Source organism: Octodon degus, unplaced genomic scaffold, assembly GCF_000260255.1.
Source record: "Octodon degus isolate 3935 unplaced genomic scaffold, OctDeg1.0 scaffold00238, whole genome shotgun sequence".
Classification (NCBI taxonomy): Eukaryota; Metazoa; Chordata; class Mammalia; order Rodentia; family Octodontidae; genus Octodon; species Octodon degus.
The window spans coordinates 631,000-646,510 of record NW_004524814.1 but is presented as its reverse complement, the minus strand read 5'-3'; the positions used below and the strand labels follow the sequence as shown (position 1 = coordinate 646,510).

At 34.8% G+C, this 15,511-nt stretch overlaps 1 protein-coding gene across 1 annotated transcript in view; it reads left to right on the top strand.

The window, feature by feature from the left end:
* Ap3b1 (adaptor related protein complex 3 beta 1 subunit) overlaps positions 1 to 15,511 on the top strand; it is a 294,655-nt gene that overhangs the window by 191,290 nt on the left and 87,854 nt on the right. Inside the window, exons 19-20 of the mRNA XM_004645731.2 lie at positions 2,130 to 2,292; positions 5,143 to 5,284. Of these exons, the coding sequence (XP_004645788.1) occupies positions 2,130 to 2,292; positions 5,143 to 5,284 (305 nt within the window). The remainder of the gene's footprint in view (positions 1 to 2,129; positions 2,293 to 5,142; positions 5,285 to 15,511) is intronic.

Here is a 15,511-nt window from a genome sequence, read left to right as displayed (position 1 = left end):
AAAAAAAAAAAAAACCTTCTGGCATTGCCAGTCCTATGGATAACTCACTACTATTATGGACTACTGGACTATATTGGATTATTTTGCTAAATTCACACATCTACAATATTTAAATGGAAATGAAATACCCATCTCTCACAAAAGTAAACAAAAAGGGAATATAAAGGAAGGTGCATTTTGTATATATATAGATATCTGTATATACAAAATAGTTAGAATAGATATACAGCTACCTTCTCTTAATTCAATGAGAAGAAAGATTTGTAATGATAGTGTTTGGACAGGATATCATGTCTGCATCTTGTACTATAAATAACTACTACAAAGACAATGATATGCAATGTATTAATTATCATAACTGCCCTACTAACCTGTTTTGAAACTGTCTTATTGCTATTTGTTTGTCAATAAAATTATAATAAAAATAAAAATTTCATGTTAAAAATAATGAAATTGTCAGAGATATAGATCATTAAGAAAAATACTTGTGTATTTGAACATACGCTTTTTTATTCTGTATAGATTTTTGTCTCTATCCCTTTAGTCATAAGCTCATACCTGTTGTTAGTCTTAACTCTTTTCAACAATATCCCATTAATGTTAGGGCTTTTCATGACTTTATCTAAATGGGTACAGTATTGAGTTTCCTTGCAGCCATGGGAGTGGGGGCCACATAATGACAATTTTCTTTTATGAGGTACAAAATTTTTGTTTATTGAGCTGGTCTTTTTCAAAATAAAGAAATTATTGCAAGGTGTTATTTGTGAATTTAAATAATGCTGTGGGAAGCATGTGGGACCCAGATTCAAGTTCAACTCCCATGCAGTGAGGTGACGATAACGCTGTGAGATTTCTTTTCCAATATAATGCAGTAAGCGGCTGTGTGTGTGTGTGTGTGTGTGTGTGTGTGTGTGTGTAACTTTTATCACAACAAATTCAGAATGTCTTTATTGGATCTGTATCAGTAACATTTGGTTAAAGTAATTTTCACTCTGCTGAAGTGGATGCTGCTGTGCAGGCCCCAGTATTACTCTCACTGCACACATTTCAGTTCATCCAGTTTTCATAGCATCTTTGTTAAGCAGCAAGTAGTGTTATTCCCAGTTGTGGAAAAGGATAGTTGGACCCAGAGCTTGCATAGCTTCTTCATTTTTACATCTGGATTTGAACCTTCTTCTATCCACGATTTGAACCTGGAGATTTCCACTGCCAACCTGTGTCTTTCTCTACTGTAAGATATTGTTAACAGTAGGCCTAACTTTTCACCATGACAGTGTGAATGGATCTTTTTGAATGATGTCACATATTTATTAAAATAATGTTGAATTGGCCATAGAAATACATTTGTAGTGAAGGATGCTTCCTTTCATAGATCAGGCAAGGACAACAGTTTTCCTTTCATCTGTTTATTGCACAACTCTACGCCTGTAATCATTTTTTAAATTTTTATAATTTTAAGTAGTAAAAAATTATACTTCATTTAAAAGACATGATACTCTGTGAATCACTTATACAAAAAGAATCCTAATATTGCATAATTTGTACATAAAACATTTACTCTTTAACACCTCAGTTTTTATCTTTTACTGGACCTATATGTCCTAGTGGCCTGTGATAAGTTATAACTAATAGATCTTTGATTAGTTATTTTGCTTGTTCTTGACTTTGGTTTTTGGAGATGATTTGAATGGCTCATTCCCCCTCAAAATTTATTCCTAAGGCTATTCAACTGTTGACTTCTTTTCTCTGAAGAAAATTCCTTATTCCAAGTAGAAAGTTTCAGTATTCTTCATCCTTATATCACATGTATGTCATTTTTCAAAAACTATGTGTAATAGTGGATACCTATGGATTTGACAGAAACTGCAACTCCCTCCGATTTGGTTTACGTAGTTCAGTTTGGCTTGTTTTTCTCAGCCCGGTGTTGGAATGTCTTTTGTGCATCCATCCATCCTCCAGGTTTGCCTCCCAGATCTGAATGAATGGGGGCAGAAATAGTTTGCAGCGAGCCAGAGCTACTTCCCTAAAACTCAGTGTCTGGTGTCCTTCACAAGGAACAGTGACAGGTACAGGTGTGCTTATGTGTAACAAAATGGCTCCTACTCACGGCATCTGGCTCTGTTTTTCAGAGAGTGAATCTGGAAGTGAGAGTGGGGAGGACAGGGCCAGCAGTGAGGACAGCAGCGAGGACAGCGAGGATTCATCCAGTGAGCAGGAGAGTGAAGATGGGAGTGTGGCAGAAGCAGAGGGCAAAGCACCCACTATGAAGAACTCAAAGACCAGAGGGAAAAGGTAAACTGTTTGGTCAGAATTTCCTTCAAAGAATACTGTGTGGTATTTGCCCCAAGCTAATATTTTCCTTTAAATCATAGAGTGAGAAAATAATTTTGGCCTATTTTCTTCCAAGTAGATATTACACCTTAAAATTAATTTAAGGTGCTAGTAGTTCAGATTATTCTATTACTTCCTTGCTTAGATTTCATTATGAACTTGAGCAAATCTTTGCATTACAGTTTGAAAATTGGTATAACCTTGGGTAGCTGAGTTAAGTGATCAAGCCACAGGGATGAAACACTTAATTACCTTTTGTAGCAATTTGCTGAGGGCTAAAATTAAATCCTTGAATACTTTGCCATTATGTAACTAAGACAATTGATTTTTCTAAATAATGTTATATTAAAAAGATTATGATCCAAATATTAGAGTCAAAGGCTGTGAAGGAAGACGGTCATAAGATATTTAAATGTTACTGGTTTTTAAGATCTCCCATTATCAACAATATTATCATGTATTAAAGTGTCATTAAAATGTTGAGTAATTGGGGCTAATACCTTGGATTGTGTGGCTGTGTTTTCTTCCCAGCTGTCAGTGAGTGGCCTCTGGCCACATGATGGCCCTTTCCCGGGAGCCCAGTGCCCGCTCACTGATGAGCTCGCAGCTCGGCTCCGTCGTGGCTGACAGCACTGATTGGGGCGCGGTACGCTCTCTGCTCCTTTTATTACAGACAGTAATTAAAGCAGCTCGCCCTGCCACTTCCATAACAAACACAGCATAATGCCCTAATTATGACTTTATTAATTTAAGTCAGGATTTAATGATTTTAAAAGTGATTTATATTGTTTTTCCTGTTCAGAACAAATGAAATCTGTAGGTTAAATTAATACAGGCTTTTCATCATTGCAAAGTTAAAAACCTAGTTACCAGTAAATTCTTTTCATTAGGTTAACATCTGAAACTCTAAGCAGTAAGGTAAACGATAATTATCATCAAAATTGAATGATGTATACCAAAATAATACTTTTAGCTTCAAAATTTTTTCTTAAATATAGTAGAAGTTAGATACTTTCAGAATCATTGATTTGTTATAGCAGTGGAGATACTTTGTTTGTAATATGCTTATTTTTAAAGAGAAATTCTCTACTTCTAGTTTAATACCAGAAGACCTATGATGTTAATAGCATCATGTTTATAGAAAAAGAAAGCTTTGATCGATGCATGAATTATCTTTTCAGATAACTAATAACAGTGTGCTAGAAATTTATAATCATATATTGGTTTCATAATTTTTTCAAAAATACTTTTTTTTACTCATGTTTGCATTTGAAGGATTTTTTTTTAACCAAAGAAAAACACAAATGAGTAAATCCTTGTTTTTCAGTATGCTTTGCCCAGTGAATTGGGGATAATAAATTCCCATTCTTTTTTTTCCTAGAGGAAAAAAACACACATACTGTAGTTTTCAAATATAATTACATGTGTAGTGAGATGTTGCCATAGTCCCATTTTTAATAAACACCAATCATACTTCCTCCACAAAAATTGATTCTGAGAAATATTGATTCTTTTCTTGCTTCACTACTCTCTCTCCCTGTGTGTCTTTTTACTTGACTCAGAATTGTTTTTAAAAATTGCCAGTATGGTAATTTCTAAAGCTTTTCATAAGCTTCATTTATTTTCAGAAAACACCTTTTTGTAATTGGAACTCCTTGTGACTAAACTTGAATTTTACAGTCTAAAGTTATTTGACGTGTTGGAAAGTGCTGTGATGCAGTGGAAAATTGTGGGCTTTAGAATAAGATAAAGTTCTGATTCCACTTCTGCCCCATCTGAGTGTCTGAGCAAGTTACTCACCCTTCTTGAATACTACATTGATAATGTACTCAGCAAGAGTGCCTCTAAATCTGATGAGCAGATTGATTGGTACAACATATGCCTAACACTTCAAGTTTTAAAAATAATGCCAATGTATATACATGTGCACACACACACAGTGGTGGGAGCCCCCAACTTTCAGTTTTGGGTCACATTTGTATAACACCTTAAGGCATTTCTCATCATAAGGAGTTTGGCTCACATGTTAGTCTTTTGGAGAACTGTCTCTCTCCCAAGCCCACCTGCCTTTATCTTGTTTCTTTTTCTTTTTTTTTTTTTTTTGGTGGAACCTGGGATTGAACTCAGACCCTTGCATTTGCCAGGGAAGCGCTTATTCCACTGAGCCATCTCCCCGGCCCACTTATCTTGTTTCTTAATCTGTCTTTCATCTGAGTCTTTGTTAAATTATTGTAGGTGTCCCTAAGATGTTCTCCTGACACATTGTGTTTTATTAAGCATCTGTAAATTTCCATGTATCTTCTGTGAGCTGCAGGCAGTAAAAGGTGGACACACAGAGCTCATCTGTACCTTAGTAACCATTGTTACCCTTAGCACCTCAGACAGCCAAAATGCTGTCAATAATCAGTAAATATTATGAGTAAACAAGTAAATGTTGTTGAGCACTTAGGATTGATCGTTTGATTATTTTTTAAGTTTAGATATGATTTATATGTTTAGTAAGACTTGGTACATTAGCATTCTCATAGAACATTATGTGACTAAGGTCATATTTTGGAATTCATATAAGTAGTTGTCTTGGATGAGAAAAATCTATAGTACCAGCTCTATTCTGACAAAAGTATTGTACTGTATAAGTATTTATCAGCAAACATGATTTTGAGATAGCAATTTAAAGTCTTTGAAGTTACCACTGTTCATACTTTAATATATTCTGAAATTTTAAAGCCATGTTAATTATGTTTTATATAAACTAAAAAGTTTATTTAAAGGAGTTATAGTTAATATATAAAAATTTATTGTTATGTGTAGTGATTCTGAAGATGGGAAGGAGAAAAGTAAGAAATCTAAAACTTCAGATTCTTCTGATGCTGAATCTAGTTCAGTAGAAGAAACTTCTTCAGAGTCCGAATCAGAATCTGAAAATGAGTCTGAATCCAGAAAAGTCACTAAGGTAAGAGCTTATGAATGGGTGGTAAGGGCTGGGGAGATAGCTCAGTGGCATAAGCACCTGCTTGGCAAGTGCAGGGTCCTGACTTCGATCCCTAGTATCAAAAAAAAAAAAAAAAAAAGAATGGGTAGTATCAAAGAGAGATATTCTGACAGCCATTTCCAAGTTAGAATAAATATTTGTAAGAATTAATGTTTTGTTGAAAGTCAAAACAAAAATGCTTAACCTAACTACAACTAAAATAAACAGCACTTGTACATTCACACCTGCAATTTTATTTTTATTAAACAATCCTTTCCTATATATTCTAATTATGCATAAAAGTTGGGACTATTTCTGAAATCATTCTTTGCCCCTGAAATTCCTGATTTTTTACTTTTTTTCATAATAGAATATTTATATCGTTGAGCATTTAAAAACTGTTAAAATAACTTTTATAGTAAAAGTGATTACATGTTGATTGTAGATGATTAAGAAAACAGTGAAAGAAATAAGGAAGAAAAAGTAGTCAAAGTCCTAGCTCCTAGAAATTATTGCAAGCATTTGCTGTTATCTTCCAAGCATTTTTCCTTGGTCTTCAGGTTTCGCAGAATTTAAAACATACTGAAGTGAATAAGACTATCAACCCAAACATTCAAAACCATTTGAAAGAATTTTTCCCATGTTTCAAGACTTACATTAATTTCTGTATCAATCTTCACTTCAACTGGGTACCAAAAACCAAATGTGGGTTAATCTGACTGCCCTTATCTTGCCAGTGGTTTCCTCCATCAGCTTGGTGATTTTTGATTTATTTATTTTTTTTTCAAAGTTTTATTGATAAACAGATAGCAATGAGACAGTTTCAAATCAAATCGGAAGTACAGTTTCAACAGTGATTTTGTATTTAAAAAGAAGTAAAAGGAAGCCTTAGAAATACTGCTGAGCAAAAGTGTGTTGTAAATATCCATAGGTCATGAAACATTGAGGCTAATGTATTTTTTAAAAAGTGTTATGCAGAACCCCTCCTGTCTCTCAGGAGCTATTCCTATTCTTTACTTCCATTCCCCACTCCTTTTTCCCAATAAATTCTCTTACTCTTTACATAAATAAATACTGTTAGGTATTTAATAACAATTGTTACTCCATAATAAAATGTTTTTAAGGCTTTAATTAGAAGGTGTATGTTATTTAACTAGTGAAGAAAATGTATTTTGCAACAAATGTAAGAGCCATTTACATAGTATAGTACAACTAAAATGTTTTTTGATTTTTTTTACAACACTTTGAAAACTGAACTTTTTGTCTTCTTTGTAGCAAAGAATAAAAGCATAAATCACAAAAATGTAGTTACTAATACAAAATTCATATGTAATAATCATTCTAATCTGTGAGACCCTTCATATACTATGAACACCCCAGATCACATTGATGTTGCACCTCAAGTGCATTTATTTTTTATCAGCCATATTATTCCACATGTTGAAAATATGGTCTCTGCCTTTCATTTATTCCTAACCCAGTATTTTTTTTTTCCATTCATTCTTTACTTCTGTAAGTTTGAATGTCTTCAGTATGTACTGAGTATTCAACTGTGAGAGAAATTTACAGTAGTGGACAAGTGCTTTCTCCCAGTCAGAGATTTATTAAATGTATTTATTTATTTGGTACAGAGTTTTGCTATGCAGTTTGGACTCATAGTGATCCTCCTGTCTCAGCTTTCCCAGCCCTGGGATTACAGGTGTGTGCCACCATGCCTGGTTGCACGGCATGAGGTACCGGGAATCAAACCCGGTTCTTGAGCTTGCCAGGCAGGCGCTTAGACCACCAAGTTATCTCCCAAGCCATTTTTTGGTGTTGGTTGTTTTTGCAGTACCGGGGATCAAACTCAGGACCTTGCTCTTGACAGGCAGGCTCTTATGCCTCTGAGCTGTCTCCTCCAGAGATTTAAGATTAAACATATTTAATGTATTGACTAAATTTTGTCTTGCCTTATTCAAGATGTTTTTGTGTCTAGTAAAATTTATTGTAAAGTTTTATATTTAAATCTTGTGTCTACATATGGCATAACCTAATAGTTCTGTTTTTACAATTCTTACAAACCTTTTAAAAATATTTATCATTTGTTAAGGTAGCCTTATATAAAATCTCATGCAGTGAGTTTAGTATATTATCATTTTCGATACTGAATTACAAAAACAGCTTAAGATATTATTTAAAGTAGAAGGCTGTATGTATCAACGTAACTACAACCCCAAATAATAAGTCAGTGGTTTTCACAATGACAGAGCAAGACCTCAGCAAATGACAAGGAGTGGAATTAAAGTTAACTCATTCTTACAATGTTTGGTAGAAGTTAAAAAATTGTGACCTACCTGTCTGTATGGTATTAAAAGCAGAGCTTTAAAAACCTATTTTAGCGCACCCTCATGATTTAATTTGTTTTTTCTTTGTCAAAATTTCAATGATCAGATTGAATCACTTGATAGTTGATAATAGTTTGCTGTAGAACATCAGTATAAAAAAAATCGAAGTATTTCCGTGAGCCAAGACTAGTGTGAGAAGTTAGGCTTAATTCTCATTGTTCATATTTTCATATCTATATATTTTCCTCAGGTGGCTTATTTTTCTTTCTGTGATAATCTGATCTGGTGTGTGTGTGTGTGCGTTTGCTTTAATTTAGCAATTGAAATATTGTCAACCTCAAAACTACCATAGTCACATCCTTCTGTTTCTTTCTGAATGGTGTAGAATATACCATGTAATTATAAGTGTACCAATTTTCTATTAATAAACAGTTCTGTAATTGTGGAAAAGTCCTTCTTACACCAAGTGTTTTGGTTTCTTTTCTAAATTATGAGTAATGAAGGCAGATGGTGGGTGCTTTACCTTAATTTGGCATGACAGTGAGTGAGTGTTAGAATTTGTATACCTTAGATCTGTGGTCTAACTAAATCTATGCTTTTTCTCTTTTTCTTTTATCTGGACAATGTGTTTGGGGGGTCATTGAGCACAACTATAAGACTTTGGAGGTACCTTGAATACTGTATGTGACTTTTTTTTGTTTTGTTTTGTTTTGTTTTTTTACATATATTAAAAGGTCTTATTATTTTAGCCAACATTTTACAAACTTATTTAACTGATATAAAAGTGAAAATATTGTAAATACTTACAGGGTATCACATAATGTTTGAAATATGTATGTACTATGTTATGCTTAAATCAGGTTAACGTATTTTTTCTTCACTTAGAAAACTTCCTTTCACCTTTCTTTTTTTTCACAATTTTATTGATAAATAGCAATGAGACAGTTTCAAATCAAATCACCAGGACAGTTTCAATAACTAACACACTGCATACATTCTTCTTAGTGGTTAATTGCTGTACAAGATGCAGACTTGAGATCGTATTTACAAACACCATTAGAACAAATCCCTCTATTCATTAAGAGACTGTAACTATATATCTATCCTAACCACTTTGAATACACAGATACAAAATGGACATTCATCTGTATCCCCTTTTTTTGTTAAGTTCCGTTATTTGAATATTATAGGTGTGTAAACTCAGCAAAATATTCTAAAAGAGTCCAGTAGTCCGTAATAGTATTGGGTCTTCTGCTTGACTGGCAGTGTCAGAATGTATGTGACTTTCAAAACAGTTTATTTTTATGGGGCCCTATGAGATAAATATAGAGTACTACTTGTTGGGAGATAATACCTTTATGTTTCAGTTTCCTCATCTATAAAATTAAAATGCTAACACATGCCTTGCTTCTTTCAAATATTATGGTGAAAAGTCAAATAGAAAGATGGATGTAAAACACTATGCAGCTATAAAGCTTAAGACTTCTTTACTTTAATTTCTCAAAAGATCAACAGTGTCAGATTATAGACCACTAATGCAAAAAGAACCTAGTTTTGTCTCCTGACTCTTGTGCATATTATCATTCCCTTTATACTATTCAGATGGTAAGTCAGCACTCAGTTACAGCATTTTACTTGCAGCCTGCAAGTTTACCACTATCTTTAGAAGACAAGTGCTATCCACTGTAAATATCATTCCTCTAATTTGTAACTCAAAAATCACCTTTCACCCCTTTATCTGTTTGTCTACTTACTTACTTATTTAGGTACTAGGTCCTGCTGTATAGTTTAGGCTAGCCCTGAACTCATGTGATTCCCCTGCCTCAGCCTCCCAAGTGCTGGGATTACAGGTGTGTGCCAGTATACATGTCATTGTCTTCCTTTTTGAATATAGCTCTCAATAAATGATCCCTCTCCACTCTGCCCAGAATAAATCCTGCTTCTCTTTGGCCTTGTTTTGTGAATAGTCATTTGCCTCCTTTACTTATTTAATCTCTTTCTCCAGTAATTCTTCTGTCAAGGAGAGGACTTTTCCAGCATTTAAAAAGAGAAAGGAGCATGAAGTAGAAGACAGAGAAAAATGTGAGAGTGAGAGTTTAGAAAATATAATCTGTATATCCTCCACCCACTGTGTAGTACAAGTATGTCTTTTAACTTTATTTTTTATTTTATGTATTTTTAGTACAGGGTCTACAGGATCTCACTACACAGGTAGGACCCGTAGTGATCCTCCTGTTTTCAGCCTCCCAAGCCCAGGGATTATAGGCATGTGCTACCATGCCCAGTCTCAATTGCACCTCGGGGGCAGGACCAGCACGGCAGGACACACCAGGGATCAAACCCCAGTCCCTTTGTCTGCCTTAGCAGGCGCTTTAATCCACTGAGCTATCTGGCCTGCCCTTATGTCTTTTAACTTTAGAAAGTGGTTTCCACTTGTATCACTTCCTACAGAAAGTGCCTTGCAAAGAACGCCAAAACCCTTTCCCAAGCCTGGTGGCCTTCTCTTGGTTACTAGCTTCCTTAATCTTTTTTTTTTTTTTTTTGTTTTTTTGTGCAGTACTGGGGATTGATCTCAGGACCCTGTGATTGTCAGGCAAACACTTGTTCTACTGAGATATCTCCCCAGCCCCTTAATCTCTTTTTTGTTTGCCAATTCCTGTGTGATTTCACAGGGTGCACATCTATTTTGTCCTAATGCTATTAAACTTTCTCTTTTGATGCTTACTTTTTACCCTTTCCAAACACCCAAGTAAGAACCATGTGTTCAGATTAATACTTAGTACACACCAGTTTTTCAAATGTATTAATAGACATGAACAAATTTTTCTTTAGTCTTCTCTCCCCATTTTTCCTGTTGTGAGACCTCATTCATTCCTTTAGCTTCCACTGAAATATTTACATAAAAATATCTGTCCATCTCTACAGCAGCTCCAGGTTTTTTTCTAAAGTCAGACCAGTTTCTTAGGCCTTTCATGGGCTACTGGTTTTCTGAAACTAGTACAGCCAGAAGACATGTACTAACTTTTGGCGCCTGCATTCTTTTTCTTTCAGAATTATCTTTGGCTTCTCTCCTTTTTTTATATTTCAGTTGCTACCAACTTCTCTGCAATGTCTGTGTTATTCCTCATATCTATTTCTTTTCCTACATTTAGTCTTCTAGACCAGTCCTTCAGTACCTTTTAGATGCTTGCCATGGGTCATCTTCACACCAGTGTGTCCTTGCCCCATTGCCTCTGCACAGATGCCAGATGAAGATAGAAGTACTTGGAGTAAGTGCCATTGCATCTGAAATCAGTGAACTATTTGGACAAGCTTGCCGATGCCTGCCCATCTGGCCTGAACCTACCTGTTCTGATCCTAAAGAAAGATTTGAGGTTCTCTTATCAAGCTGTCTTTGTTATTCTGCACATTTCCTTTATTGCAGAAAGTACAAGTGGAGAAGAAAGTAGTCTCAGCAGAGTGTGGTGTTAGCTGAAAATGACTACTATACAAAGAATAAAGATACCAAGGAGAGGGTATCATTCACGTGGATGGCATGACTGTTGAAGGGCATGGACCACTGCTGTAGTGTGTGTGCCCTGAGGGTCTGCCCCCAGTCACAGGCTGCAGGAAGCACAAAACTGTGCTTGCACCTTCAGGTGCCTTATTTGTCTTCTTGATTGAGAAAGCATCCTCATCTGAGATAAGATACTGTGATTACTAAAGAAGATTATTACTCTCAGGCTTTCACAGAGAGCACATTGGCCAAGCAATGGCCGTGACTCATCCACATGGCTGCACTGATAAAGGTTCTACAATCTGAGGTACAGGATCTCAGGACAAATCCTGAGGGCATTTCACTGACCTCAGACCAAAAAGCTACAACTCTTGTTGCATAGGTCCTGCTTTACCTTGGTCTTAACCATCCAGTAGAAAAGTATGAAGACGAAATATAAGAAATAAAGCCATGCTGTTAAGTTGAGCTGTGGGGGACTCAGGTCAATAATTTCTGACATTGCCAGTTAAACAGAAGACCCAATGCTATTATGGGCTACTGGACTCTTTTAGAATATTTTGCTGAGTTTACACACCTATAATATTCAATAATGGAACTTAGAAAAAATGGGGTGTACCGATGAATGTCCATTTTGTATCTGTGTATTCAAAGAGGTTGGGATAGATATATAGTTGCATTCTCTTAATGAATAGAATGATTTGTTCTAATGGTGTTTGTAAATAGGATCACAAGTCCGCATCTTGTACAGCAATTAACCACTAAGAAGAATATGTGCAGTGTATTATTTGTTGAAACTGTCTCATTGCTATCTGTTTATCAATAAAACTTTGAAAAAAAAATACATTATGTCCTCATCCATCTTATTCACCAGATGTAGCACTATGTAACTTCAGGATCTTCTCCAAAGTCAAATTGTTTCCTCTCCTTTATATTTTTTTATAATTTTGAACAATTTTGTAGGCTTATATCTGATAATCTGGACAATTAATTTGAAGAAAGCAATCTGCAATGTAACAACTGATGTTCAATGCCTATCATTTTGCTTAGTGTAATTCTGTATCATTTCTAACAGTTTTCTTTTTTACTATTTTCTATTCTCTTTTAAAAATTAAAAAAATGGACATGAAAGGTAAATATTCAGGCCATTGAGACAGGCACAACAACATAAATTAAGACATAGAAGCAGATTTCCAGAAGTGCTTAAGAAAGTGGCAAGAATGAATAAATGTCTTCAGAGAAAGAAAGACTAAAAAAAAATAAATAAATAAAGAACATTATCATGTTTCAATTAGTTATTTTGAGGGATAGCCATACTTGTGTATGTAGCTGTTCTTTTCTGAAATACATTTGTGAAATATTTTGAATATAATCCTTTTCATGAAATAATTGTTCTAAGTAATACCTATAGCGAAATTACTTGTACTAATTCCATATTTTAAGCACTTCCACATGCTATACAGTGTGAAGGGGAAATATTTTGTGCATAAGAGATAAGAATCAGTAATATAGACCACATTGTGTCTGGAAGAGATCACATTATATCACTTTCTCTTTATTTTTTACCAATGTAATTAAGTTATATTCTGCTGATAGTTAAAATTTTATGTTGAACAGATGCTAAACATTTTATTTTAAATAATGTTTTCAAAGGTTTGGGGTTTTTTTCTTTTTTGATGGAAACAGGGTCTCACTACTCAGTTCAGGCTGCCTTGAACTCACCAGGTAGCTTAGGATGACCTCAAACTTGTGGTGATGCTTTTGTCTCAGCCTCTGAGTGCTGGGGTTGCAAGGCTGTGCCTCAGACTTCAGTATTCTCATCACTAACTAATATATATTAGAGCTCCTATATACTAAGTTATTTGAGCTATCAGCTTGTTAGTCCACAATTTATACCTTAACTGTAGTGCATATGCTGTTTATAGCTACAATATTTGCACACCAACCGCTGAAAATTTAGATAGCAGATAATTACACTACCATCGCTGCATTCTCAGCAGTGTGGGAGGTGCTCTTCCTAGTCAGCTTTTATTCAGGCTGTGTGTACCTCCAATTTCTGTGAAGTACAGAGAAGCCGTGACACCTCTTCAGGTCTCATGACCAGTCCCTAGTAGGGTGACTAGTGCTGGAATGTCAGCAAGTGTTAAGGTTTGTCTTTTTGTTGTTGTTGTTTTGCTTTGTTTTCTCTTACTGCAGTTATTTTACTTCCTCCTGGTAGTCCCAAAGTTTGAACACTTTCTTGTGTCAATTTAAAAGTCTGATGGAAATAATATCGACATAAATTCTAAGTGTGGTGTGGGATTTCACTCTCCCTGGTTTGTACTTATAAAATCAACCAAGGTAAGTGCTTCCCAAATACAGTGGTGGGTGTACATCCCCAATATACAGAGCTGATACAAAGGAGTAGCAAGCACCACAAACCACGAAAATGCAAATTTCCCCTGACTAATTTAGAAAAATAATGCTGCATACATAATAAGCAATATGCTTGCACATATTTAGGAATTGCTGTGTAGTGGTTTGTTGTGAAGCATTGTCAGGAGTTTTTCCTAAAATAGTCCTAGATGCCAACTTGGAACTGATTCCAGGGAAGCGCTTATTCCACTGAGCCAGTTTTGGGTTTTTTTGTTTGTTGGTTTTGGTTTTTTGGTTTTGTTTGTTTGTTTTTGGTGGAACTGGGGATTGAACTCAGGCCCTTGCGCTTGCCAGGGACGTGCTTATTCCACTGAGCCATCACCTCAGCCCCTGGGACTGATCCCATAAGATTTGTCTTAATAAAAGATTTGAAGATGAAAATTATGTATGTGAGAAGTTCTTGGGCATAAAGCATTTTGGCATATGGTATGAAAGGGAACTTTTTTCTGATTCTATCCTATTTGAAAAATAGAAAACGAGTTTTAATTATATTCTAAGTACATATGCTGCAATTGCCATGACTTCAACAAATAATGAAGAACATTAGGTTTTATGCTTAACAATACAAAACCTTGCCTCTTTCAGTTTTCTCTTTCCAAATTTATTTCCTATTTTAAGTTCTCCAAAACTGATTTCTGTTGAGATTTAAAGGGAATGCCATTAAGTGAGCTTTCTTAATGCAGTAGGTAAACTCTAAGAGGAAACACTTTTCAGCCTTTAGACTTCTTTTAAACTCAGTGGCATGGTAAGTTTAAGTGTGAGCCTCAGATTTTTAAAACATCAAATTTGTCAGCTTGAAGGGGAAGGACTCATTAAATTGTCCTTGATGTGTAATACTAATTGAAAATATTTCATGCAAATATATTACCCTGTGAGGCTAGAAATTATTCTTAAATTGTTGATGTTGAAGTACAGTACGGGTTTGGATCATTTTTCTGTTTACTTCTTTAAAAATATAGCATGAAAATGACAAAAAAAATTTAAAAAATCTCTGGGTTGGGGAGATAAGTGCTTCCCTGGCAAGTACAAGGGCCTGAGTTCAATCCCTGGTTCCACCAAAAAAAAAAAAAAAATGAGAATGAACATGTATAATACATTAAACATCTTTACTGGTAAATTATTACATATTTTTGCTTGTATTATTTAGAACTTAGTATTTCCAGAATCTTGTATTTATTATTGAAAATGAAATACATTAAATAGAAATCAAGGTCTTAACCCTGTGACTTTGTATTATATTCTGAAAATGTTGATGTGTAGAGGTGTATAATTGAACACTGCAGAAACAAAATGGAGATTTGAGGAGGATGAATTGATAACTTGGTACTTTTTACAGTGAGATCTTATGATCAGTTACTGTTGTCCTTATAAAAGTCTGATACAGTCACTCAACTGCTAAAAACCTAATCCTCTGTTTAAAAAAATATACAAAAACAAATTGTCTGTCTTTCTGCCTGATCTCTTCTCAAGTACTAACACAATGGAAACAGTGGGTGATCTGTCAATGTGTTTGGTTTGTCAATGATGGTTTTGTATAAATATTGGAAGGGTAAGAAATAAAATTCACACAGTAAAATATGATTTCATCTGCCTTTTCTCTGCAGCTCCGTGGCTCATGCTGCGGTGTGAAATTCTCATTTTACACACTTTGCAGGCGGAGCACATGAATTATGCATTGAGCAAGAAAAATCTCCTGCCTTGAGTCCTATATGCATTTGCCCAGGTTCTGTCTCTATTACCAAGATAAATTGCAAATGGAGAAATGTTTGATGGAATAGAGCTCTTAACTTCTTTGTTTAGAATTCAGATTTTTATTTTTCTAGTAGAGCCCTTAAGTATGAAAATGTTTTGAACTTACTATGGATTTTTTAAAATGAAGAATGAAATACAATATAAAAGGGGAATGCAGACACATCATGAAGCATTTTATAGTCTTGATTCAAATGCAAGCTTTCTTCGATTCTGTAGAATTGACCA